Here is a 27,448-nt window from a genome sequence, read left to right on the forward strand (position 1 = left end):
TTGCTCATTTTTCGGCATATTTTATCAGTGGACTGATTTCAAGATCATAATATAGGCAGGCTGGCGGTCGGCACACAAATAGATGGTTGTCTCGGTGGCATGCATGCCTGTTGCGGCTCTAGTAGCACTGATGGTAGTGTTTAAAATCACTCGACTGGCTGGGATTTCAGTGTTGTGTTTTTTTCTTCGTTGTGTCGTATAATTAACAAAAACAATTCTTGTCTGTTTTCTTCGCATGTTATGGCCACTAGCCAAAATCAAAATGGTTTGGTTTAAACAATTAATAAAAGCTTCTTTCTTTTGCGCTGAGAAGTCAAACGCAGTCGCTGGTGATCTGTCAAGTGGGCTGGTTGTCCCTACACACATTACATAAGTCCAAAATAGACAAAGAGCTACGAAAATGAAACCCAATAAGAAAAAGCCCAGAATACGCAATAGACCGCGTAACAAGGCAAATCGTTTGAAGGCAGAAGAGGATGGAGAAAACGAGGTCAATTTCCAGCAGGGTGAGGTCAACGGAAATGAAACTCCAAAAAATTTAAATCCATCTCAAGAGGAAAGTGATGATGATGATGATGATGACGATCTACCTGGTTTGGAAGAAGATGGCGGTGCTACTGCCAAGACATTAGATCCGAATGAGGCCATTAAAACCATACAGCGATTATTGCGCGAGAGAATGCTGAAAAATCAACAAAAGGCTGCTGAAGCTAATGCCCCTCAAAACTTTGAAAGTGCCAGGGATACAAAGGCTAAGACTCTTGGTGGTGCAACTAAGTCTTCCAAAGTTGAAGCATCAAATGAACCAAAAGCACCTGTTAATCAAAAATCTCCAAAACCGGACCCCTCCAAAGAGACAAAGGCTGCAAACAATCAAAAATCAGCTAAAATGGAAGCTTCTAAAGACGCCAAGCCTAGCACAGCTACTTCTAGTCAAAAATCCGGAAAATCGAAAGAGAAATCAAGCGAAAACAAAAGTGACAAAGGTGCATTTATACAAAATCTTCAAAAGAAAATGGAGGCCATGTTGGCAGATGGTAAGTACGACTATGAACATTTGAGAATGTGTTTGGTTAGGAGAGGAAAAGTGTTGTTAGCGTGAGAGAGAGATAGATAGAGAGAGAGATAGATAGAGAGAGAGAGAGAGAAATGGAAAGAAGAAACACGAAGAATATCAAAATCTTACTTCACATTACCACCAATAAAAGACAACATTTATTTGAATTTAAATACTTTTGTTATTTTTAATAAATAAGAAGTATTAACTTTGGGGTTTTTTTAGACTTCCGACCTTATTCACGAAACTTAATGATGCCTTCAAATAGTTTTATTGACAGTTCTATAAAGAAAATCTATCAAATAAACCTATTTCAAATCTACATTAAGTCTTGTGAATAGGGCCCTTCATATTCGTCAATTTTCCTCTTTAAAAATTGGCCAATTAGAAGCACAATAAATAACTTTTAAATATTTTTATATTTTTTAAACAGCTTTATACAAACCTTTAACATTCCAGAAGCTATCAAAACAATTTGTTTTAAATATGATTATTTCAATAACAATAAAAGACCATTTTTCAAAAATGTAGAATTTTCCAAATTTTATTTATCCTTCATAAATAAAACTCTTTTTAGAAGTTTTATGTTTTCCTTCAGAGAATAAAACTCTTTTTAGGAGTTTTATTTTTTCCTTCAGAAAATAAAACTCTTTTTTTTATTCTTTCCTTCAGAAAATAACATTTTTCAAAGTTCGCCGCTGATCTGATCATTAAAATTTGTAAAGCAGTGTAATTACTTCATGAATTCTTTGAATTCATGATTATGTGATACAATTGATAAAGATTTAGCGAAAGGCTTACGGACTCCTACTTACAGGTTTGTTGTATACAAGATACACGATACACGATATGTTACAAATTATTTCATCAACATGACTAGTCATTTTAATTTACCCCAAGTTTCCATTGATGAAATTCCATCTAATTGATGCCAAAAAGCTTAATGCGTTACAAATCCTTCTGCTTGAGAAATGTCAATACCGCGCTTAACCCAGGTCAGTCAGAATGGGAAATTATGGAAGCCCTCTTGGAGCCGCTCTACGTCGCCACACAAATGCTTCAAGAAGAGCAATTATTTTATAGCGATTTCTTTAAAATATGGCTTCAAATGAAGCTGGACGTTCAGACGAAACCCGCCAGCTCTGAATATCTGACAATATTAGAACGGCATGAAAAAGTGCTGCTAAAAATCCAACACTCCTTGCAGCTTTATATTTGGACACCTCATGCAAAATTTCAACCAAATCGGGTAAGAATTGCGCCATCTAGTGACTCAAGAAGTCAAGATTTATGATCGGTTTATATGGTAGCTATATCAAGTTATGGACCGATTTAAAGCATACTTAGCACAGTTGTTGGCTGTCATAACTTAACACTTCGCCCTAAATTTCAGCCAAATCGGATAGGAATTGCGCCCTCTAGACGCTCAAGAAGTCAAAACCCCAGATAGGTTTATATGACAGCTATATCGGGTTATGGACCGATTTCAACCATACTTAGCACAATTGTTGGAAGTCATAATAAATCACCTCATGCAAAATGTCAGCCAAATCGGATAAGAATTGTACCCTCTATGGCGGCTATATCAAAACATGGACCGATATAGCCCATTTACAATCGCAACCGACCCAAGAAGAAGTATTTGTGCAAAATTTTAAGCGGCTAGCATTACTCCTTCGAAAGTCAGCGTGCTTTCGACAGACAGACGGACGAACGGAAAATGTCATGATGATCAAGAATATAATATTTTAGACGAATATATCGATGAGTTACAAACAGAATGACGAAATTATTGGGTTGCCCAAAAAGTAATTGCGGATTTTTTAAAAGAAAGTAAATGCATTTTTAATAAAACTTAGAATGAACTTTAATCAAATATACTTTTTTTACACTTTTTTTCTAAAGCTAAAGTAACAACTGATAACTGACAGAAGGAAGAATGCAATTACAGAGTCATAAGCTGTGAAAAAATTTGTCAACGCCGACTATATGAAAAATCCGCAATTACTTTTTGGGCAACCAACTCCTGAACATAGTTCTATTTTCTGAAGGAAAAAATAAAACTCCTAAAAATAGACGGGGAAAATAAAACTCCTGAAAAGAGCTCTATTTTCTGAAGGAAAAAATAAAACTCCTAAAAATAGTTTTATGTACGACGGATAAATTAAGCTCGCTTTTCAAGAGTTTCATCCGACATTTTATTTTTACGTTGAAAAAAACCCCTTAACTTTGAAATTGGGAGCGTTTTTGTTTTAATCACCATAGATTCTGAAAGAGCTTTCCGAGATGAATCTATTGGTATATGACAGTATAGGTCTCCGTTGACTCTAACATTAAGAGTTTTGGAGTTAAAATTTTAAGGTCAACGGTCGAATAAAAACTACTTCAAATTAAATTGTTTCCACAATTTCGTGTTTTAAACAGCTTTCTCATAACTTGAAAAATGTTTACGCATAATGTTCATAACAAAAATGATGAACCGTGTGTAAATTAACAATTTTGGTATACATTTTCGATTACATGTGAATATAAAAAGTGGCCTGTCATAAGACAACTACATGCCGTGTAATAGCGGCCGTAGAAAGTAATCATTGAACATATTCCAATTTAGTCTTCACATCAGCCATTATCGTTAACATCTCTTAGCACACAATTCCTAACATCCTTTTCCATTAGCTGTAAGACACGTAAATTCGAGATGACTATCTCTACTTGGCCTCCCCATCGGAGTTTTGGTTTTCCCCTTCTGGTTTTACCATCAGACTCATTCTAAAACGACTTTTGCAGCTAACCAACATTATCTTTGTGTTTTGATAAGTTGAACTATGCCAATGATAAAGGTATCACAGAGAAAATGAAAAGCATGATTCAATAAAGAAATTTGTTAACTCAATTAAAAATTTGCCCGATTTGGCTGAAATTTTGCATGTAATGTCTAGATTAGTATGCCCCCATCCTTTGGAGGTGGGGATATAAAAACTGATACATATTTACGAAATGCAACTTTTTTATTCGACTTATATCCAACAAGTCGAATGTGTTCCCATACGCATGAGTGACAGGAATTTTGTTATTAATTATACGCACCATAAACCTTTGAGGCACCAAATATTTTGTCCGTCAGAGCTCCATATAGTCTTTGCAGTACACAACTGGACTGTGAGTTAGAGCATCTTAGAATCGATTTATATTTATTTTATAGTTCAAAGCTGTAAGTCTTGTTTTTGCCTTAAAGTATATTCCACTTTTTGTAAATGAAATTATTTTCATATCCGCGATACAGAATATTGCTAAATACACGTTTTTAATTGTTTGTATTCTTCGCTGCTTGCTTTGACAGATGTTTTTTTTTAATATATCAAGAAATAAACCACCGTTATGTTTACTCCTTTTTGATTTACTTTCTTAACTAAATAAAGGCCTCAGACTTCTTATATTTTAAGTTATTACTCACTCTCTCTCTCTCTCTCTCTCTCAATCCTACTCTCGCACTTATTACAACATCGATATTGACATACTCTCAGGGGGGTTTTATGGCGCTCTAACTTCTTTCACATAAAAACTTGTTTATATTTTTTTTTTTAATTCTCAATATAAAAAGACTAAATATTCTCTAAAATAAAGAAACACATATTTTATCTATCATTTAGGCGATGCCAATCTGGAAAATAATCTTATGGCGAACTTGAAAAAGCTCTTAGACGGCGAAGCACCCACTGATATAGTGTCCAGTGACGAGGAAGAAGAAGTTTTGGAATATGTATACAAACCACGAAAATATTTTATTGCCTCCCTATGCAATGTAAGTCAATCGATTATTTTTACTGTTAACATACAAATGCACATAATTTAAGAAATTCATTATCACCTTCTGTTTGACAGCTATGCAAGATTGATTTGTGCAAACAACAATCAATTGAGTGTTCAAAATGCCATATGACATATTATTGCAGCGTTAAGCATATGCAAAATGATGCAGAACATCGACCATTATGTTCAGCATTGCGAAAAGTGGCTGCCGAAATATCTGGTAAGATGTATAGTTCATAAAACACCCACCCGCCCATGTCTCTTGCAACAAATTTTCTCAATGATCGTTAGCATGCGTCTGTCATTTTGTGATAAACGGAAATTCATTAACATTTTTGATTTTATGACCAATGACAGATTTGTATAGACAACAACAAGATTCCTCATAAAATTTGTTCTATCCTCAGCATTTACGTATGTATGTATGGATGCACATACACACATGTGTGTATTAGGTTGTAACAACGAACATTTGAGTGCAAATTTCTTTCATTGTCAAATCCATGCGTATTTTCAAGATTAAGGAATTTGAACTCAAATGTTATTGCTTTAGACTGAAGGAAGACACTATGTCCGCTTATGATGCTGAATTTTTTTATGATGCCAAATTTTCCATTACGGAACATCAGAAAGATTACTACTACTACGAAATTTCCCATGAACATTCCATTAAGGAATAGGGGATACTTCTCAAGGAGTGCGGTTCGATTAAAGTTTAAGCTCAGTGAGAAGGGCCTCCTTTTTTATGCCGAGTCCGAACGGTGTGCCGCATAGCGACACCACTTAACAGAGAAGTTTTACCATGGCAGGATACCTTACAAATGTAGCCAACATTAGTAAGGGGATGTTCAGACGACAGAAAGTTCAATTTCATTTAAACGAGTGCTGTGCGAATCGAATCTTTTAACACAATGGTAAGGAACCGTTTGAGCCGATTCCTTCAATTTTTCTGTGACTGAAAGCTTCACAAATATGAATAAGTGAGGTCATATTCGACGCAGAAAAGTGTTTTCGATAATCTCACTACATTTAAACTATTCACTTGCGCTACGGCGATCAATAGATAATTCTACACTTCTTATGATATTCTAATGGTCTAATGGTCAAATTAGCAAAACTCTCCCCTTTGGGGAAGATAACGTAAAAGATTTAAATTCATTGCGCAGTTATAACAGATAAAACTTAAAATGTTGAAATGTTTCTTTCAATTTTGTTTTTAAAAAAATCACCCTATAAATGTACCGTCCAAATTATTCTCTAAACACCCTAGTGTTTAAAATATACACACGCGATCGTTTAGCTTTCAAAATTAATTCTTATTTGACATTCGCCACGTAGGAACATATCCTAAATGTTTACACAACACACACAGACATTTTTTAATATTTGTTTATTTTTATGTTTTTTCTCTCTGTTTTTTTTTCAGGTGGTCACATTTTCGATAAATGTTCAGATATGACGCCAGATCAATTTCGTTCGTATCGTATAGTAACGATACGCAATGCCAGTTCTATTCTGCAAAGACCCTTGACGGCGACCGAGCAAGAAGTTATTCTATTTCCCCGCCTATGTATGCATGTGAAATGTCGCAAATTTGAGTTTAAGGCCTTGCAAGATTGTGCTGACTGTGGCATGGTGTCCTATTGTTGTGATGACCATGTGGTAGCTGAGCATAAGAAATGGTGCACAGCGTATCATCTCTTTAAAGAGCTGATAATATTTCAGGAAAAGTTTGGCCGTTTAGATCCTGGACTTCCGTCAAAGGTCCTAAAGGAGACACCCACAATGTGCAACAATACCAAGGAGGTGTTCCTTAAATTGGGTCTAGGTAACTATTAATGGGGTCGATTAATGCTTGCAACCAAACTTCAGTTGTGTTGCCAATGGACAAATCTGTTATAGACATTTCTTTCGACTTAGTGGCTTTATCTCCTAAATTTGAATTGCAATTCATAATCGATACGTAAGATTTATTTAATCAAAGAGTATAACATCCACAAAATACTGTATACTCTCTTGTTTTCAATTCTAGATTAACTTTTACTTGTTTTCCAACTAATTGTTCTACTTTTTCTACTCTCAATAGATATACCAGACAACTGTTGTGAATATGCAGCTCTAACACAAATCTCTACGGGACCTTTGACTGCCTGGTATGCTCTAAAAGCTACGCAACAATTGAATAGTCACGAAGACCTCACCATTCACTTGATAGGTATGCTTGTGCTGATGGACTTGCCTGTGGCATTTCTGTTCTGTTTATTTATAGTTGACATCGAATCAATGGGAACATTTATTTTTAGGAGCCGAAATAGAATTTGAAGTCGATGTGTTAAATAAATGGGAATTGTTCTTCCTGCACATTACCCACACAGTCAAGAATCTGAATGTGGTATTTGTGGGGCCTGAACTAAATCCCAATAATATATCATTCGATCAATTAAAGAAAACAAAGTATGTCAGATGTCGTGGCCCATCTGTTGGCATAGATTGAAATGTATTTCATTTATATTTTAGATGTTGCAAGGCATGCCGGAAAAATGAGCGCACTGTGAAATATTTCTTTGAACCCCATATCTATCATGACTATCGCAAGAGGAAAAACTTTGTAACGCCCAATTTAGGTAAGTGAAAAGAGATGCTTTTAAAAGCTGGCTTTTGCATCGAACCGAACCACAAACAGACACAACCATATTTTATTTGCTTTTCCCTGGCTTTATTTCACTCAAATATTTCTAACATCAAAATATCTTACAAATAGTACTACTTCAAACCATTTTTTGATTGCCACATGCATCTGGTCCTTCTGTGATTTCCTGAAAAATCTGCATTCATACTGTCTTGTCTTTCTGTCATTTATGTTGACATCGCCCCCCCTTTTTGGTTTCAAAGAAAGAAAACATACAGATATGAAATTGATACAACTTGTTGTTCATATAGAAATATTACAAGTTTACGCATGTAAATACATATATATATATATATATATATATATATATGTACCCAAAGTATTCTATATTTGTGGCTTTGAGAATGATAATAGCCTAAATCTAAATCTGAAACATTATGTGTAAGGCCAATTTTTTGCCATAAGTATAACAACGAATGGCAAAGGATTTGATATAAAAATCCATTATCGTAATCTCAGCCTTTAAACAACTAAACCTTTTCTATGGAAACTTCAATTCAGCATGGCTGAATAAGGTTTTCTATAGAAAATCTTCAATTCAGCCTGGCTGAATAAGGTTTTCTATAGAAAATCTTCAATTCAGCCTGGCTGAATAAGGTTTTCTATAGAAAATCTTCAATTCAGCCTGGCTGAATAAGGTTTTCTATAGAAAATCTTCAATTCAGCCTGGCTGAATAAGGTTTTCTATAGAAAATCTTCAATTCAGCCTGGCTGAATAAGGTTTTCTATAGAAAATCTTCAATTCAGCCTGGCTGAATAAGGTTTTCTATAGAAAATCTTCAATTCAGCCTGGCTGAATAAGGTTTTCTATAGAAAATCTTCAATTCAGCCTGGCTGAATAAGGTTTTCTATAGAAAATCTTCAATTCAGCCTGGCTGAATAAGGTTTTCTATAGAAAATCTTCAATTCAGCCTGGCTGAATAAGGTTTTCTATAGAAAATCTTCAATTCAGAAAATTCTATAGAAAATCTATAGAAAATCTTCAATTCAGCCTGGCTGAATAAGGTTTTCTATAGAAAATCTTCAATTCAGCCTGGCTGAATAAGGTTTTCTATAGAAAATCTTCAATTCAGCCTGGCTGAATAAGGTTTTCTATAGAAAATCTTCAATTCAGCCTGGCTGAATAAGGTTTTCTATAGAAAATCTTCAATTCAGCCTGGCTGAATAAGGTTTTCTATAGAAAATCTTCAATTCAGCCTGACTGAATAAGGTTTTCTATAGAAAATCTTCAATTCAGCCTGGCTGAATAAGGTTTTCTATAGAAAATCTTCAATTCAGCCTGGCTGAATAAGGTTTTCTATAGAAAATCTTCAATTCAGCCTGGCTGAATAAGGTTTTCTATAGAAAATCTTCAATTCAGCCTGGCTGAATAAGGTTTTCTATAGAAAATCTTCAATTCAGCCTGGCTGAATAAGGTTTTCTATAGAAAATCTTCAATTCAGCCTGGCTGAATAAGGTTTTCTATAGAAAATCTTCAATTCAGCCTGGCTGAATAAGGTTTTCTATAGAAAATCTTCAATTCAGCCTGGCTGAATAAGGTTTTCTATAGAAAATCTTCAATTCAGCCTGGCTGAATAAGGTTTTCTATAGAAAATCTTCAATTCAGCCTGGCTGAATAAGGTTTTCTATAGAAAATCTTCAATTCAGCCTGGCTGAATAAGGTTTTCTATAGAAAATCTTCAATTCAGCCTGGCTGAATAAGGTTTTCTATAGAAAATCTTCAATTCAGCCTGGCTGAATAAGGTTTTCTATAGAAAATCTTCAATTCAGCCTGGCTGAATAAGGTTTTCTATAGAAAATCTTCAATTCAGCCTGGCTGAATAAGGTTTTCTATAGAAAATCTTCAATTCAGCCTGGCTGAATAAGGTTTTCTATAGAAAATCTTCAATTCAGCCTAGCTGAATAAGGTTTTCTATAGAAAATCTTCAATTCAGCCTGGCTGAATAAGGTTTTCTATAGAAAATCTTCAATTCAGCCTGGCTGAATAAGGTTTTCTATAGAAAATCTTCAATTCAGCCTGGCTGAATAAGGTTTCTATAGAAAATCTTCAATTCAGCCTGGCTGAATAAGGTTTCTATAGAAAATCTTCAATTCAGCCTGGCTGAATAAGGTTTTCTATAGAAAATCTTCAATTCAGCCTGGCTGAATAAGGTTTTCTATAGAAAATCTTCAATTCAGAAAATTCTATAGAAAATCTATAGAAAATCTTCAATTCAGCCTGGCTGAATAAGGTTTTCTATAGAAAATCTTCAATTCAGCCTGGCTGAATAAGGTTTTCTATAGAAAATCTTCAATTCAGCCTGGCTGAATAAGGTTTTCTATAGAAAATCTTCAATTCAGCCTGGCTGAATAAGGTTTTCTATAGAAAATCTTCAATTCAGCCTGGCTGAATAAGGTTTTCTATAGAAAATCTTCAATTCAGCCTGGCTGAATAAGGTTTTCTATAGAAAATCTTCAATTCAGCCTGGCTGAATAAGGTTTTCTATAGAAAATCTTCAATGCAGCCTGACTGAATAAGGTTTTCTATAGAAAATCTTCAATTCAGCCTGGCTGAATAAGGTTTTCTATAGAAAATCTTCAATTCAGCCTGGCTGAATAAGGTTTTCTATAGAAAATCTTCAATTCAGCCTGGCTGAATAAGGTTTTCTATAGATAATCTTCAATGCAGCCTGGCTGAATAAGGTTTTCTATGGAAAATCTTCAATGCAGCCTGGCTGAATAAGGTTTTCTATAGAAAATCTTCAATTTGTTTCTTTTTCGGTTTGTTTGTGTGTTTCTTATAGACTCAGAAACGGCTGAACCGATTTTCTTGAAATTTTCAAAGATGGTGCAAAATGATCCTTTGGTACTATTTACATACATTGATATATGAAGGAGGGGCCGACCCTCTCACTTATACTAATTTTCAGAAACGCCAGATGTCAGGGATGGGTGGTGCGATTTAACCGAAATTTTGTGTGCTCTCTTATAGTGATCTAAAAACAAAAATTTGGTATTTAAATTTCGGATGGGGTACCTAGGGGGGCCGCCCCACCCCCAAGACCTAACAAATATATGTATAGCCTAATTACGACAATATGGGACTCAAATGAAAGGTGTTTAAAATTAAAAAACGTATCTGATATCCAATTATCGAACCAAGTGTTTGGATGACCCCCCCGACCCCCAAAACACCCCTAAATCGGACATATTTACCGACCATGTCAATATGGGGCTCAAATGAAAGGTATTTGCGAGTGGAATGCGAATCTTATATCCAAATGTGGGACCAAGTTTCTGGAGGTCAACCCTCCCCAAAAACATCCCCCCAAGGAGGACATATTTACGACAATGGCAATATGGGACTCAAATGAAAGGTCTTTGGGGCTCAAATAAAAGGTCTTTGGGTCTTCAAGGCAGTAGAGCTCGATATTGATAGTTTTTAGGACCTATACCCCGAACCGGAAATATTTGCTGACTTTTACAATAAGGGGTTTGAGATTAGAAAACGAATTTGATATTCAATTTCTAGGCCACTGGCAATATGGGGTTCAAATAAATGACAATAGAGCACGATGCTGACATATTTTCGGGGCTTACTGTTTGGGGGACCTGCCCACTCTCCAAAACACCCCTAAATGGGCATATTTACCGACCATGTCAATGTGGGGCTCAAATGAAAGGTATTAAGGAGTAGAGCACGAAATTGGTACCCACTTTTGGGACAAAATTTTCTAGGGGTCTACCGCTTTCCCACAATACCACAAAAACAGCAATTATTTACTAACCACCGCAAATAAAGGTATTTGGGAGTAGAATACGAAAATCCAAATGTGAAGCCGTGTTTCCCCAAAATACCTCCTCAAGGGAAAAAAATTTACCGACCATGCCAATATGTGGCTCAAATGAAAAGTTTTTGAGATTATAAAACGAATTTGATAACCAATTTTGAAGCCAAACGTTTGGGGGACGCCTCGTCCTATTAACTCACCTTTGACCATTGCCAATATGGGGTTTAAACAAACGGTATTTGAGAGAAGAGCACGATGATGATACTTTTTTCAGCGCCAAGTGTCATCATGAGAATATCGGCCTAAAATAAAATATTTTTAGAATGGAGTACATCTAACATCCAAACTTAAATGACATTAAACCCTCCGAGCGAATTCGTAGTCCAATAAAGTTCATATGGGACTCATATTGTTATACTGTTAGTTAGGGGATATGCATATACTATTGCTCTTTAATTGTCGAAAATAATGATTCAAAGAATAATTTTGTTCCATGTAACGTAAAAGCTAGTACTATATAAAATGTAAAAATAATTGAATCAATTAATTTTTTTATTGAAAATTTCAAATATATATATTAATTTATGTTAGTCTATGTCGGTAGCAAGACTTAAACCCGCCTCGCTACTCTTTATTTTATACTTCAAAAAACAATATGTTCCATTGCATTTTTGGAAAAACCCCCGGAAGTGCTTTGTTTCTAAGGAGTGATCATGGACTCAAACATAAACCTCAAGTTCGTGTTTCGGGAATTTTACATTTGCGAACCAAATTTTAAAAGTGAAATTTGAATATAACATTTGCAAAACTATGTAATGGTACAATAAAAAAAATAACAAATATTTCGGAAATTTCAATAATTCTTTCCTTGGGTCAATTACAAAAAATATTTTATGTACTATTTAATTATTATCACTTAGGCTATTTTTCCTTTCTCTGGTGCATATATATGTATATGGCGAAATACTTTCGACGGCGCGTGTCAGCCCCATTCATCGTATGCACACAGCAGGCAATATGGGAGAAAACTGTGAAAAGGTGTTGAAATGCCAAACAAAGGAACAATACCACAGTGATTTCATGAGTCATGAAAGAGTTCCAAAAATCACTTGTGAATTGGGACTCACTTTACAGTCTAAAAAATTGCTATGGTTTTGTCAAATGTTACGTTTTATAATAAGCATAATTGCCTCTATACATTTACGATACATAATTTCTACATTTACGAGAGCATAAGCAGGCCTTAAGAGATATTTAAACTAAAACTTACTCCATTTTCTTGTTGGCAAATTGTTGAATGGTGCTTTGCATGATAAACTAAAAACCTATATTTGTATAATTGTATCCCGATCTTATCTTAGATCACGGAGCCCTTGCCATTATTAAGACACATTAAATCAAATCATTAGCTCATGCCATGCTTAACACTTGCCTTGCATGATGTCACAACTGTGTTGCTTGCAAATCGATTAAAACTAAATTTTTGTCTTACAGTCTGTTTCTTCAATGCTGGTCTATATCGTTCAACTGGCTACAAAATGGAAGATACCTGGCCAGATACAATTAAAGTTACTTCAGATCTAAATGTGCCAGTTGTGGTCACAGCTTATACCGAATATGAGTTGCCTTTGGACATGGAGCGTTTTGAAGAAGAATGTGGTCGTGAATTGAAAATTGTGCAAAAACCAGAAGAAAATCCCTTTTCTTCGACTAGACCAGAGCGAAACTTTATATCGGATGATGAGGCTCCCCTTATGTATAAGAACTACTTCTGCTTTGTGGTAGAGTAAAAAAAAAAAAAAAAACAAACCGATTCTGACTAATGTACATACATATGCGAACTATATACATTGTATATATCATATATGCACTGTATATATACAATTTTTTTATTGAAAAATAAATCCAACTTTATACGTAAACCAATAAAATTGAGTTCTAGGGACAAATAAAAAGGCAACTATCATTACTTAGCCTTGGCCATTTGGGCAATTCGTATATCAACGGGGTTCCGAAGTTTGCGTGGTTTTTTGACCAGCTCGCTTTCATCCATCGGTTCAATAACTTTGCCCTTCTGAGTGATGACTGATGGACGGGTGAGCATACGGAAGGCTGTTTCCGTGACATAATTTCGTCCTATTGGCGCTCTTATGCTTGCTTCGTAGTCTTTCAGGGAGGTGAATGGGAAGGGTATATCGGAGACCAAGTGATTTCTTAATTTTTTATTGACACCTTCATTGATGTAGACACCTTCTTTATTTTCATCTTTTCTCTTCTCCTCTGGGGCTAGCTTAAGCAAAAGACGTTTATTGCGTCTTTCCGCCTTTTCTTTGGAAATACCTGCCCCTGCCCAAGAGCCCCAGCCAGGCATCGAGAGTTGAATTTCAGCATCTTTAAGTTCAGAGTCTTTAGTTTTGTCATGACTAAAGTCGGCTACAATATCATCATCTTCGAAGGCCTGTGCAATGGTCATTTGTTGCTCCGTCCTATTGTGATCCTCGTCGTCATCATCTATATCAACATCACCAATGGCCTCGCTTACTGCACCAAAACCTATGGCGTTTTGTTTCAGCTTTACAGCTGCCAACTTATTTGGGTCTATGCTGTCAGCATTAGAATTGACTTTTGTTTCCATGTTTGAGTCGGCATCTTTCGATTTCAAAGATTTCTCCAAAGTTTCATTTAGTTTCGTAACCGTGTCCCGGTTTTCTTCATCCAATACGTTGGTCAACTCTTCATCTATTAATGGTCGTGTAGCAGCCTTTTTGAATGACAAATCCTTTAAATTCTGTAGAGGATCATGCTCTTTTATACCAGAAGATTTTTTGTAAATCTTCTTGCCTTTGGCCAATTTTTTGCCCTTCTCATTGATTATCTCTAATTTCTTTTGAAGCTTCTCTCTAATGGCATCTTCTTGGGCATCAAAAATATCGTCCAGAGATTTAACAGCGTTGGGATCTATTTCCTCAACTAGCCATCCATTTTCAAACTTTTGCTTTTTATCAGCTATTTTTGTGGGAATGGTATGCGTTTTCGGTCTCTTGTTGGATTTTGACTTGGCTTTGTTTTCCAACTTATTTTTAGATTGCTCACTACTCTTGTTATGGTCCAATGAATTTTCTTCTTTCTCATTGTAAGACTCTTCGGCGTTAGCGTCCTCATTTTCTTCTTCCTCTAATAATCGCTTGTACTCTTCGAGCATTTTCTCATTATCATTGCGTTCCAGCCAATATTTACGCCAATTTGTATGCTCGTCTTGTTCCTTGGAAATATGGGTTTCCCTCTTGCCTACCGTTGTCCAAGGATTAAAGGGGTCGTAATCGCCCTCGTCCTCCTGTTCTTCAGGTTTATTGAGTGTTTTATTCCCATCCTCATCAGAGTCGTCTTCCTTAATTTTTTGAGTTAACTGTCTGCTCACCTGCAACTGTTCGGCCAAGTCTTTGCGTACATCTTTATCATATTTGGCACGTATTTGCAGATTTTTCGCCCACGTTCCAGTGTTTTTATGCCTCAAGTTAGCTCTTTCCAAAACTCTGGACTTTTCAAGGGCATTAAGTTTTTCCATGGCAGCTTCAGGGTTAGTCTTTTGCAGAAGCTCGAACTGTTTGATTTGTTCTTGCATTTTTTGCTTTTTCAAAAGTTTGTGATATTTTTTCGATTTAATTTTGCTCTGCATGCGAGCCTTTATTGACTTTTGAGCTTCCCTCATTTTGAGATAAGCTAGCTCCTTACGTTTGGCAATCAATTCCTCCTTTGTCATTTTCTTTTGTAAAAGCTCTTGTTCGCGCTTTTGCAATTCTGCAGGATCTTGCATATCACCCATATGCTCCCGTTTGATCTTAGCGTATTTATTCTCCAGCTCCTCCATTTGCACCATCAAATCAGTTTTGAAGCTATGCTTTAAGGGTTTGCGATACAGCGAGGTGTTAAGGTAAACAGTTTCAGATTTCAAGGGAAATACCTGTAGAATAAAACAAAATGGTAGCCACTGGATCGACTCATACAACAAAATCATTATTTACTTGAGTTTCGGCGGCTCTATTGGAAGTGACCACAGCGTCCCATTTGGCCAGTTTAGTTTTGACATCCTCATAACCTATTGTTCTTTTGATACGTTCTGCTGCAGGTTTCTCCAATGGCTTATGGAGAACCTTTTTTGAGGTTGCAGCTTTTTTAAGCTCTTTGCCAGTGTCCAAGTGCTTCTTGGTGCCTTGTAAAACCTGGACTATGTCATTTAAGCCCACGGGCTGTGCTTTTGGCTTCGACACCACTGCTGTTCCCTTGACCAACTGGAATTCATCTTGCACCAATTTCGGTTCATCGCGTGTCGATTTGCGAATATGTTGAGTCTTTCCCAAACTACTGATAGCCTGCAGCAGTTGTTTATGCGATTTTGGATTGATTTGTTCCTCATCATCACTCATGTTTTAATAAAATATACTCGAATTTCAACCAAAAAGGGCACGTTCGCACGTTTATTTTTGACAGCACCGTCTGGTTTAGGTTCTAATTTCGATATTTGTTTATTAATCGAAGAAACGATAATTGATACAATAAAGAGATGACACGTTATGGAGTGTTAACACTGTGAAATTAATCGTACACATTCTACTAAATAATTCTAATATAAAGACTGGTACTATAATCGATTTTCGCGTCATTTTTCGTCGATTACTTTTTTTAGATAATAGTTTTTAAAGCAAAAAATTAGATGATTCAATTCAGAAGGACATTGCCTTATTACCTTCGGTAAAATTTTATTAAAATTGTTATTTTACAATTGTTGTTTGGGGTCAATCTAAGGGTTTTGCCTTTCGGAATAAAAAAGAGGGAGAATGAGGGGTTTTAAATTTAAAATTTGCTAGCAACATTGTCAAATTTCGTAGGTTTTAAATGCTGCTTTCAACAAATATCCAAATAGCTCGCAGAGCCCCGTATTGCCATGGTGGATACAATTTTCCGGCTTGGATTGGGGTGGCCCATTAAGCATTTGGCCAGAAAATTTTTGTCAAATTTGTATTCTACTCCCAAATACATTTAAATTAAATCCCAGATTATACTGTCTTGTCTTCATACATTTGGCCTCAAATGAATGAAGACATTTAGTCCTGGGTACATGAACTCAATTTTTAATACCATATTCGGATTCTACTCTTCAACATCTTTCATTTGATACCCATATTATCCTTATTGGTCCACTTTTGATTTGGGGTAACTGGAGAGGGTCCGCCCCCTTCCGATTTGGTTTGGTTGACAGTCGTATGATAAAAATGATGTCAACATACAACTGTTCTCAACCAAAACAACGCTTTACACGCCAAAAAAAAAATATAATTACAATGAAACGAATTAGCAACAATGTTGTTTCCAACATTGTGAGATTTCACAAAATTTAATTGATGTTTCCCAACATTTTCCGCACAATCGAAGTCACTACTAAGCTTTAAGTGTGAATGATGGTACAACAAAGAGGTAGTGTCATTAGCACGACAACAAAAATCTACCCCCAACAAAACTACTTTCAGTGGCAAATGCCGTAAATTGTAATGTCAAAGTGGTTTTAGAAATAAACTTTGTTTTACAACTTATTTTCTTAAAATGTGTTTTATATACGTATTTTCATCATTATAACACTGTTTTGTTGCTTATGTGTGGAATATCGGATCAAATAGAACACCTTTTTAAGATTTTAGAAAAATATCACAGCTGTGATATCAAGTCTGACATTTAGATTTACTGCAAAATCAAAACAAACAAAAAAATGTACTCAGCTGTTTGCATGACTTCGCCTTATTAGTGCATCCTGATGGGAATGGGGGAATGTTCCACTGAATGAAATCAGCAAGTTTTTTTGCATTAAAATTATTATGTAAAAAAAGTAATAGCGAAAAATATCGCGAAAAACTAATATAGTACCAACCTTAAAGGTGGTCTCATTTGAACAACAAATCATATGGTGCAATCCGCTATCTTACCATCAAGATGAAATTTCAAAAATTACATTGTTCTCAATACTACCAAAGAAACGTGCGCTCGTGTATGTAAACAAAGAGAACGTGCGCGGGGGTTTGCTGCGAATGTAAGCACAGAACTGACATCGAACTACCGTCAAACCGGCCGGGTGTTTTCAGTTGGTCTATTAATCCACATTGAGTTGTAGCCTATTGAAAAAGTTGACGCTTTAATTAACTTGTTGTATGAAGCTCAAAAATATGACATTTCAATCAGCATTTCAATGAACAAAAGGGAGAAAAGAAAAGCGTACATGCAATAAAAAAGATCTATAAGAAAGAAAGAGATGAAACTAGCCAGCAGTTCCCTGCTTGGGGTAAGATTCAATGTTTGTACTGTATTGCAGTTAAATAATATTGTACTGTATATGATGTTCTAAGGAAAGGTCGCAAATATTCTATAAGAAATAGATGAACTTATCCAAGTGTTACAGGATGATGCCTAAGTGTTACATGATGATGGCTAGTACTCTGTTTCTCTCCTCACATAGAAAAAAGTCAAAATCATAAACAAATTATGAATTGAAAATGTGCAAATTTCGATGATTTAACAATTTTTGAATCTCAAATAGGTTGTTTAGCAACTACTACTGCAATTTATTCGCTTGTGTGAAGAACCCTTTAGAATCGATTTCCTTGTCACTTATTTTACATACCTTTTATCGAAAAAATTGATATAATTTCGATTTATGTGCCATCTGTGACACACAATTTTGCAATTCTAATAAAATAATTGTGAAAAAAATCATAAAAAAAACCATGTATGAACTAAAAACGTTACTTCCGAAATTTGATATTAATCTGCCCAAGTGCATGTACGAAATGAAAAACTTGAACACAACCACCTTGGCCGAAGACACTCACTCTGGTGGTCATGCCAGCGTCTCAAATGTAAGTATGAATGGTATCCTGCTGGGGTAACTTTTTCTTGGATTTCATTCATCTTTGCAACAATTGTAATGTTTTAACCACTCACACCTATCCCATTTTTGAAGGGTTTTCTGAAATTCTTTGGTATGACTATTACGCCCACGCCCACAGCCTCGGCCGTAAGCACGTGTTGCCCTCTCGATTTGGATAAACTTGGTTTGCAAATTCAACAAATTCTGAAGGTTAAATTTTCTTTTGTGTTTGTTCTTCTTTCTAATATATTCACTAACTTTCATGATACCCTCGCACTCAATTATTTGTCTCACTAGTTGTTCCAAGAAATAGAGGCATTGTGGTAATGTGGCCCTGGAAACTCTTAACTCGACAAAGTTCTTAACACTTTTTGAAGGACATTACTAATCAGTCATACTTCTCCGCTAAGAATAAAAAAGTCCATAATAGCTTTGCAATTTTAAAATACTATTAACACAACATATTAACACAAATTCTCATATCTCGCTCTCTCCTTGCCAAATGATTATTTTTCATGATTCTCACACATAGGCCTACCTCTCGTGTTTGGTTGCTGCTCATTTTTCCATTAGTATTTAGTAAACTGTTCGAGTCAATAGTGTGTGCTGGGGGTGCTTTATAGAATAACTGTTGTTGTGTAGCTGAAGAGAAATGATTCCGAAGGTGGCTGCCATCGTTAGCTTTTCACTAAATATGTCATAAAACTAACCTAAAAATGTCTGCTGTCCACTGAATTCATTAATGAAAATAATTGTTGTTTATGTCTTTTTTTCATTTGATTTTTAAAGGTCTCTTGCGATGATGCCCAATCAGTAGTTCAACGCCAGGAAAAAGTACTGCTACAATTGGATGAACTGAAAAAACAGCTGGCTGGCATACGTTCCACATTGGGTCTATGCCAGAAAGGCCTTCAGCACACTTCGTTCGTTTCCTCCAACAATGGAGGTCTGCGTGAGGTTAGTTAAAATCTCATTTTGGGTTAGCATAATGCCAACTGTTTTTTTTTTCTACATGCAGGAACCTTTGCACGATATTGTTATAAATGGTCATCCAAATTTTATTCCCTATGCTTTATTGGCCATGAAAAATGCTTGGAAAGAGCTATTCACTATTGATGTGAAAACGTTTACCCACTCCACCATGAATGATATTGGCAAAGAAGCCAAAGCTTTTGAAGAAGCTCTTAAATCTGTGCCCATCAATCCCGCTTTACCAAAAGTAAATGTTACGCTTATCTGGAAAAATTGTAAGTCGCAATTTGTACAATACTTGAAAAAAAATAATCCTTTTTCTCTCACTTTCACTCTCTCTCTCTGTTTTCAAAGGTGAACATACAGAGATGATTAGTTCTCCCACCATGTATGTGCCCATTTATGGTGAAGTGAATATCATCAGGTATTTGGGTCGTGTTGGGCCCACTGAATATCGTTATGAAGATTCTCTTTTATGCAATGAAATTGACGCTGTGTTGGACATTTGCTATCAATTGTTGCGTTGCACTACGCCCAAAAGTAAAGCTAATATGATACGCACCTTAAATAATCGCCTACAAAAACAACAGTATTTTGGTGGTGATAAAATGTCCATAGCCGATATTGGTGTTCACAGTTCCTTGCGTCGTATGCCCTCCATAACCGATAAAGATTTAACGCCATCATTGCTTGAATGGCGTAAACGAGCCGCTAAAGTAACTTTGATTTAAGACAGTTCGTGACTAATTTAGTTTAAGAAATCGAAAATGAATGTGTGTGTGTGTGTGTGTGTGTAGCACAGAAAATAAATCGACGAAATATTCTGATACTTACCAAAACTCAAGATTGAGGTAAGAGCAACGTATATAGTGTTTGTTGGTATTATTATAAAAAGTATATTTTTTATTGAATTCAGAAAAAATAATGACAACTTAACAGCAGTCAATCTACAACTAGGGAAGTGAGTTTCTCACTTTTATTATCATCAATAGTTCATTCATTTTCAGTCTGATAAAAAAAAAACAATAAAAAAGACGCCGTCATTTGCAAAAAACGCACAATGACCGAATACTCTCAACAGTTCAGGCTTCCTACACTGTTACTCAAAGTTACTATGTAGGGTATCATATTGTCAATTTGCACTTGACCCACTAGGTTCGAAAAGAACAAATCTTCCACACAGTCCGACTCTAAGGCACTCAGGGGCATTAGGTTGAGAACGAGACTGTTAAAACGTTCGTCCGCTTCATAAGCCGACAAATCTTGGGACATGATTAATTTCCGTAGACTATTCAGACTAGATTGCTGCACGCGCTGAACGTAGGTTCGTAAACAATGGTCTTTACGTCGCAAGAAACAGAGCGCATTGAAAAGGCAGGTCAATCGCAAAAGGGCGTATTCCATGTCGCTACATTCCAGTGACTGTATATTTTGTATGAACGAATTTAGACGCGCTATGTGTTCACTTAGTTTTTTGATTTTCAGTGGTTCGATTTTGTCCACATCTGCCATTTGGCGTACGTTGCTTATCAGTGTATTGATTATAGTTCGTTGAGAGAGATTACGCACTTGTGCCACGCTTATTGCCAGCAAGGAAGGCCAGGATGAACGCAGTAATGCTACTTGCGCTCGTTGGGGTAGTTCCACAAATGCGGGAACTTTGCGCAGCCAAACAACGGTAAGGAAAATAATACGAGAGCCCGACTCGCACACATAGTGGACATTGAAGTAGGACGATACTAGCGTTGGAGTTTGCAGATTGAAACTGGCATAGTTCGATGAAATCAATTCATTTTCGAACACCGTCTCGTTCACTATGAACTCTTGGCCATCATCCATATCTCTGCTATCGTTGAAATCGTCCTCATTGCCGCTTTGGTCGCCCATTTCGTCGTCCTCATTCAGCTCGTTTTTAATTGAAAGGCCATTGCCGCCTGTGGGCATACTGTCAAGTTGTTGCTTTATGGGCTGCAATAGCTGCAAAGCTTTATCTATCACCCGCTTATCCAATTGCGTTTGTATAAAACTGACAGCTGTAGGTGGATTAGGAGCCAAAGCCTCAAGGTTGAAATTGATACTTTGGTTATTATTGTTGGTCGCTGTTGTGGAAAGGTTTTGCAAACACAACGATGTAGTGTTGTCAAATGTGTCATCTTCCTCATCGTCGTTGTCGTCTATATGGTGTTTGGGTTCCGGGGAATAACTGATATGCTTATTTGAGCTGGAAGATGATTGACTTGATAGTTGTTGGTGGTGTTGATGCTGCTGCTGCTGTTGTTGTTGTTGTTGTTGATGATGATGATGAGCTTGCTGTTGCTGTTGTTGAGTAGCTAGCACTTGTGTTTTTGGCAGAGATTCAAAGTTAGAATTCAAATCTTATTATGATACATCATGTACGACTTACTTAAGGTCTGTGTGAGTTCGGCAAAGTTTAAGCCCATGGGAAATATGCCAGCAGCTGCTGTGGTCGAAAAAGCAGCTGCCGCGTTTGTGGCCGCTGCAGCTGCACTTAAGTTGTGATTGAAAAGAGAAGGCGAGAGTTTCGATCTCGGCTGAAACTGGGGACTAGTATTTGATTTCATCGATGCTGCTCCTGCCCCACTGCCTCCTCCGCCGACAGTCAAGCTTTGCACAGCTTGACTGGTTGACGCTGATGACATGGGATCTTTCTTATCCAAAATTGGCTTTCTTTCATGTTGTACAGCTGGAATTTGCAAATAAAGGTCAAACGTAAAATGAAAGATTAGAATATTGGACAAAACAAGTATTTCGAAATGAAAAAATGATCATGCATAAACTAGTTCTTGGAGATTTTGCATAAAATTTTGGCTAAGCTTTGCTGGACATGCACAACACATAATCTTTGAAGATTTATTTTCAAGCGTGTGTCTGTGTGCCTATTTGAAATGAAACTGGATGAAGATATGTGGTTGTCCTCAAAAGCCAAAAAGGGTTAGTGGAAGCCAAAGATATTTTTTTTTGGTAAAAAACGGTGTTAGATGTTTGTCGACATTATTAAATGAAAATTACAATCACTTCTCATGCCGCTGGCCAAGCATTTCTGCAATCTGCAGAACTGGCAACGATTGCGGTGATGTTTGTTTATTTCACAGTTCATGGCTCCCCTGCACTGGTAGCCCAGTTGTTTGCGTATCGATCGCTTGAAGAATCCTTTACATCCTTCACAACTGATGGCTCCATAATGACGGCCGGAAGCTCTATCACCGCACACCAGGCACAATTCCACGTTCATATTGTTGCTGCTATTCGCTGCAGAAGATGCACTACCAGCAACAGCTCCACAGCCACCTGCTCCGTGTGTTTGCTGCGTATGATTCACAAAATATTTATCTGTGCAAATAAAAGAACAATAGGTTTGGCGTTAGTACTGGAACTTGAATTGTTCTACACAAATGTTGTAGAGTTGAAAAGCAAAAAAAAAATAAATAACAACGACAAGAGCCTTGAGCCTCACCTTCAGCTTGAAAACCACTTGTGCCCATTGTCGGAGCTTTATAAAGTGGCCCCGTCGCACACCTTTTGCTCGGCTGGCCCCTCACTCTTATTGTCTTTTTGTTCAACGTGTGGGTTTTTTGCTCTTCTCTACTCTCCCGAAACCGATACACTGCACGGTGAGTTGTTGTTGCTTTATAAAATTCTTGACCTTTTTCGTTTCCCCTCCGGTCGCCGTCGCACAAACGACTAAAATTCTATGCAGTCGCAGCAGCAGCGGCAGTCAAGTAAAGCCAGAAGCACTTGTTTTCTAGTTCAGTTCAGTACATATCATCGTACCTACATCCATACTACTCCACACTTCTTTCTAACTACACACAGCCATAGCTACACACACACACGCAAACACATGTAAAAAGTAAGACAAAATTGTTGCTTCGCTTGGGCTTTTGGTTGGTAATATTTTCCTTTATGTGGCTCGTTTTTTTATAGCTTCCAATGGCTGACTTTAACTCGAGGTCAATCACTTTGATATATACGCTACTTTAGGTTTCTTTTTATTGACCACAGAAACATCGAACACTTCAACATCTAAAATATCTGAGATGTAATTTTGTAATACACTTTGGGAAGCATTTATGCCAGAGTTAACTCTGTGTCAGTTCAAATTAGCACATTTCTCCTTCCAATAAGTCGGATTAGAATCTTTTATCTTCTATTTTCTTGTTAGTTGTGTGCTGTGAGCAGATGACAGTGCCGGCAGGCATTAGTGTTGACGGCGTTCGTTGATAGAGTGAAATTTATATTACAATGACGTTGGCTCAGACGTTTGCACGACGTATGCCAAATCTTTTGAAACGGTTTCAGTTTTTGAATTACTTTTTTGGTGTGGTGTGAGATACATATATGATATGGCGAGTGAGATATATGAAATTTTATTCAAACATTTCATTTTTCATGTCTTTTAAATTATAAGTGACATACAATTGACAAACCCAGCGAAAAACTTCATTGCCTAGACATTCTGGGTTGTATTTTTTATTGTTACTAAGCGACATCTGGTTTAATTTTTTTAAATCTGCTCAAGCGTTGCCATATGATTGAATTCTTGGTGCAAGAACAACAGGATCGTTACATTAAAATTTGTAATACACAATTATTGGGTTGCCCAAAAAGTAATTGTGGATTTTTTAAAAGAAAGTAAATGCATTTTTAATAATACTTAGAATGAACTTTAATCAAATATACTTTTTTTACACTTTCTTTCTAAAGCAAGCTAAAAAGTAACAGCTGATAACTGACAGAAGAAAGAATGCAATTATAGAGTCACAAGCTGTGAAAAAATTTGTCAACGCCAACTATATGAAAAATCCGCAATTACTTTTTGGGCAACCCAATAGTAATGTTTTGTTTAGTTTTTACATATTACATACAATTATTTTTGTTTCATTATTTATTTTTATATTATAAAGAAACTACAGAATTTCCCGAAATTGAAGAACTTGTGGCACAATCTCATGTAAAACGTGATACTTTAATTGAATATGGTCGTTAGATTGATGACAAAAAAAAAACTTGGAATTTTAATTAAAAATTCTGTGTGAATCCAAAACCCATTCCAATATGGCAATGAAATAGAAATTTTGAAGAAAATTATGCATAAACGCTTGTATACCATGAAATGTCGACCTGCGACCCTTTAAAGAAAACAATGAACAACAATATGATAAAGTTGGTTATTTGTTCATTATATCCAAATCGGGTAACTTTTTTTTTGTGCAACAGCTCTTGTTTTTGAGATATAGTATAGGGCCATAATATATGATTTCTACACTTCACACAGATCTTCGGTTTTTCGATATTAAAAAATTTGTTATTGTCGTATTTCGACATGAGTTTGCAAAGGCGATGTTGTGTGCTGGATCTTAATATATATCTATTTGACAAATATAAAAACCCTATATTGGACTTTGTTAAAGTGGCGTACTAGCAGTACTTTAAAATTGATTTAAAGCATCAGGACAATCCATTGGTTCGTCATTTTATATGCCAGAAATGTGTGATATGTCTAGGGCTATGTTCCAGTCGAAAAAGAGATGCCGTAAAATCCAGAGCATCCATGAATTGGTGTCTTGATTTACAAATATTTTTTTGCCAAGTATTTTTATATGGAAAATGAGTGAACAAGGTGTCGTACGATGTATGACATATAAGGGCATATTTATCGAAAAGTAAACATACGCAGCCAAGTCTAATAAATTTAATCCATTAACGCCTGACCCTCGATTCCCTTGTCCGATTTTGATGAAATTTCATGTAGTCAATATTCAGTAGTCATTTTTTAAAATGCGTTTAAGCACACTTTTTTTTTTAAAGAAAGTTGAAGCCACTATGTTTTTACAACAAAAAAGTTATTTTCTTCATATCATATGATTATTTAGCGAAGAAAAATGGATTTTAATGACTTTTACATACAATCGTACCTGCTGTTAAAAGTTATCGCCATAAATTATTTGTTTTTTTTTTGAAATTCCAATCAACAAATGCAACGATTTCCAGAAATCTCATATTTTTGTATTTACACATATTTTGTTATATGTTTTTTTGGATATAAAAAATTGCCGACGTTCGACAAGACAATTTTCCCCTAAAGGTTGGTACTATATTCGGGTTTCGCGGTGAAACTCTATACCAAAATATGAGCGGAAAATATTGACGAAAAGTGTTCATTTCGCTGTAACTTGTTTTTTTATGTAAGGGAAATTTACATTTTACGACGCCCAAAAAGAGCACAACTACTGTCGCTTCGCAACAAGTCGTTTTCTTACGTAAAATAAACGCGATCGCCAAACTTCTAATTGTAACTAAATGTTTGTTAGTGTTAGTGATCTTGCTCACGTGTACTTACACGGGGTGGAAAATATTATTTGTGGATGCATAAATAAGATACTATTTGTATAACAATATAAATAAATATACTTATAAAATAAATAAAACAAAAATGTTTCTTTCTTAACAAGCTGTTATAATAAATCTGTACGAAGTAATAATGATTTTGAAAGAAAGTGGTGTTCTTTTGGTCTTGCTATTATAACAACATTATTTTTATACAAGTGGAAGTTGCTGGCAAAGACGTTTGGAAAGTTGTGCTTATTTAACTAATACCAACGAAGATACCACAAAATCTAATTATTTTTACAGATAAAAGCTGAATGCGTTTCCTTTTAAATAGTTTTGTATTTCATTATTTATTAATTTTGAAGGAGTGGGTTTTGTTTGAAATTGCAACAACATGTATGAATTTGAGTACGGCCCACACACTCACATTTGTGTGTAAGCATGTACATAAGCAGCTGTTAAATGGTTGGTGCCATATTATTTTTTATATGCAAATGCCAAAGAAAGCCAAAAAAAAATCAAATGTGGTAACCTCTTCAAACCACTGAAAGAACGATTTAAGGACATTTTCCTCCAAAAAAACGTAGTACCAGCCTTAAAACATGAACTTATATGGCGGGAAAAATTGTTTTTAACCAGTTTCATTCGTCTACTTTTCGCCAATTTGAATCCTAGCCCGAGCTAGAATTTTTCCATGACATTTTAAGTCGATCTTGTCATGTCTGTCTGCGGAAAGCAAGCTAACATTCAAGGGAGTATAGCTAGGAGGCCAAGGGAGTATTGCGAGGTACTACGTTATGTAAAACATCTCTCCAAAGAGGTGTCGCACAACGGCACGCCGTTCGGACTCGGCTATAATAAGGAGGCCCCTTATCATTGAGCTTAAACATGAATCGGACTGCACTCATTGATATGTGAGAAGTTTGCCCCTGTTCCTTAGTGGAAAATTTGCAATTTATTTATAGCTTGGCGCTTGAAATTTTGCACAAATACTTCCTAGTTGTGTAGGTCGGTTGGGATAACAACTGCTCTATATGTGCAAATAGGTCAATGTATGCATGGAAGCTAATTGTGAATCTGTCAATTGTGAATCTGTCAACAATGTCAACAATTGTAATTATATGTGCCACTTTTCGTGACAATCCGTTAACAAATGACCACATTAGTCCAAAATATTCAAAGTCGGGTAAACATATATACATATATATATATGGGGGCTATGTCCTTAGAAATTGTGGTCGTCGTCGAGAAAACATTGTTTTGTTTTGGGAAGATTGGTGAATAAATGTGCTTGCAGCTGCTTTAGAAGTGAAAATCGGGCGATATATATATATGGGAGCTATATCTAAATCTGAACCGATTTCCAGTAACATCGAGAGTCATAAGAAAACCCTTCCTGCCAAATTTCAACAGAATTGCTTAACAAAGGACCACATTAACATTATTGTAATATTACTCAAAATCGGGCGAACATATATATGGGAGCTATATCTAAATCTGAATCGTACGCCAAAAAAATGTATGTGGCAAATTTTAAAACGATTGTATAAAAATTGCGACCTGTACTTTCTGCACAAATTAACGTGGACAGATGGACATATGTAGCTAAATCGCATCAAAAAGTGATTCTGAGTCGATCAATAACCTATCTCTCTTCCTTCTGGGTATTACAAACAAATGCAAAAAGTTATAATACCCTGTACCACAGTGGTGGTTTAGGGTATAAAAATGTTTGCAACTTTGTTGTGTTTTCTTTGTTAGGTCGGCCAATTTCATAGCACTCATAGCATAGCTTTGACAGAGCAGCGAGCTGAATCTGGAAATAAACAGCGTAGTCAACGAATATAAGCGGAATTTGTGGCTGGAATACTTGGAGCAATGTAACA

At 36.0% G+C, this 27,448-nt stretch overlaps 4 protein-coding genes across 6 annotated transcripts; 2 read left to right on the forward strand and 2 right to left on the reverse strand.

Moving 5' to 3' along the window:
- The first annotated feature begins 22 nt into the window (after positions 1-22).
- LOC106087065 (uncharacterized) lies at positions 23-13,153 on the forward strand. The gene is made up of 8 exons (XM_013251957.2): positions 23-1,037; positions 4,708-4,859; positions 4,940-5,087; positions 6,294-6,695; positions 6,954-7,082; positions 7,171-7,321; positions 7,385-7,491; positions 12,821-13,153. Exons 1-8 carry the CDS (start codon positions 401-403, stop codon positions 13,114-13,116), a joined length of 2,022 nt encoding a protein of 673 aa, XP_013107411.2. The 5' UTR covers positions 23-400; the 3' UTR covers positions 13,117-13,153.
- On the reverse strand, positions 13,140-15,826 carry LOC106087064 (U3 small nucleolar RNA-associated protein 14 homolog C). The gene is made up of 2 exons (XM_013251956.2): positions 15,349-15,826; positions 13,140-15,287 (listed from the first exon to the last, which is right to left on the reverse strand). The coding sequence occupies exons 1-2, from the start codon at positions 15,748-15,750 to the stop codon at positions 13,293-13,295; spliced, it is 2,397 nt and encodes a 798-aa protein (XP_013107410.2). The 5' UTR covers positions 15,751-15,826; the 3' UTR covers positions 13,140-13,292.
- A 2,192-nt stretch (positions 15,827-18,018) lies between these two features.
- LOC106087070 (probable aminoacyl tRNA synthase complex-interacting multifunctional protein 2) lies at positions 18,019-20,076 on the forward strand. 2 transcript variants are annotated; one of them, XM_013251964.2, is made up of 5 exons: positions 18,019-18,228; positions 18,333-18,449; positions 19,029-19,196; positions 19,258-19,486; positions 19,566-20,076. In XM_013251964.2, exons 1-5 carry the CDS (start codon positions 18,097-18,099, stop codon positions 19,940-19,942), a joined length of 1,023 nt encoding a protein of 340 aa, XP_013107418.2. In that variant the 5' UTR covers positions 18,019-18,096; the 3' UTR covers positions 19,943-20,076. The 2 variants fall into 2 exon arrangements, with proteins under 2 accessions (XP_013107418.2, XP_013107419.2); XM_013251965.2 differs by lacking the exon at positions 18,333-18,449.
- Positions 20,077-20,083: 7 nt separating this feature from the next.
- LOC106087068 (nuclear hormone receptor HR78) lies at positions 20,084-23,428 on the reverse strand. 2 transcript variants are annotated; one of them, XM_013251963.2, is made up of 4 exons: positions 22,687-23,428; positions 22,248-22,562; positions 21,616-21,915; positions 20,084-21,547 (listed from the first exon to the last, which is right to left on the reverse strand). In XM_013251963.2, exons 1-4 carry the CDS (start codon positions 22,712-22,714, stop codon positions 20,286-20,288), a joined length of 1,905 nt encoding a protein of 634 aa, XP_013107417.2. In that variant the 5' UTR covers positions 22,715-23,428; the 3' UTR covers positions 20,084-20,285. The 2 variants fall into 2 exon arrangements, with proteins under 2 accessions (XP_013107417.2, XP_013107416.2); XM_013251962.2 differs by having other exon boundaries at positions 22,242-22,562.
- Between the last annotated feature and the right edge of the window lie 4,020 nt (positions 23,429-27,448).

The sequence above is a fragment of the Stomoxys calcitrans genome, chromosome 1, assembly GCF_963082655.1.
Source record: "Stomoxys calcitrans chromosome 1, idStoCalc2.1, whole genome shotgun sequence".
NCBI classification, from domain to species: domain Eukaryota; kingdom Metazoa; phylum Arthropoda; class Insecta; order Diptera; family Muscidae; genus Stomoxys; species Stomoxys calcitrans.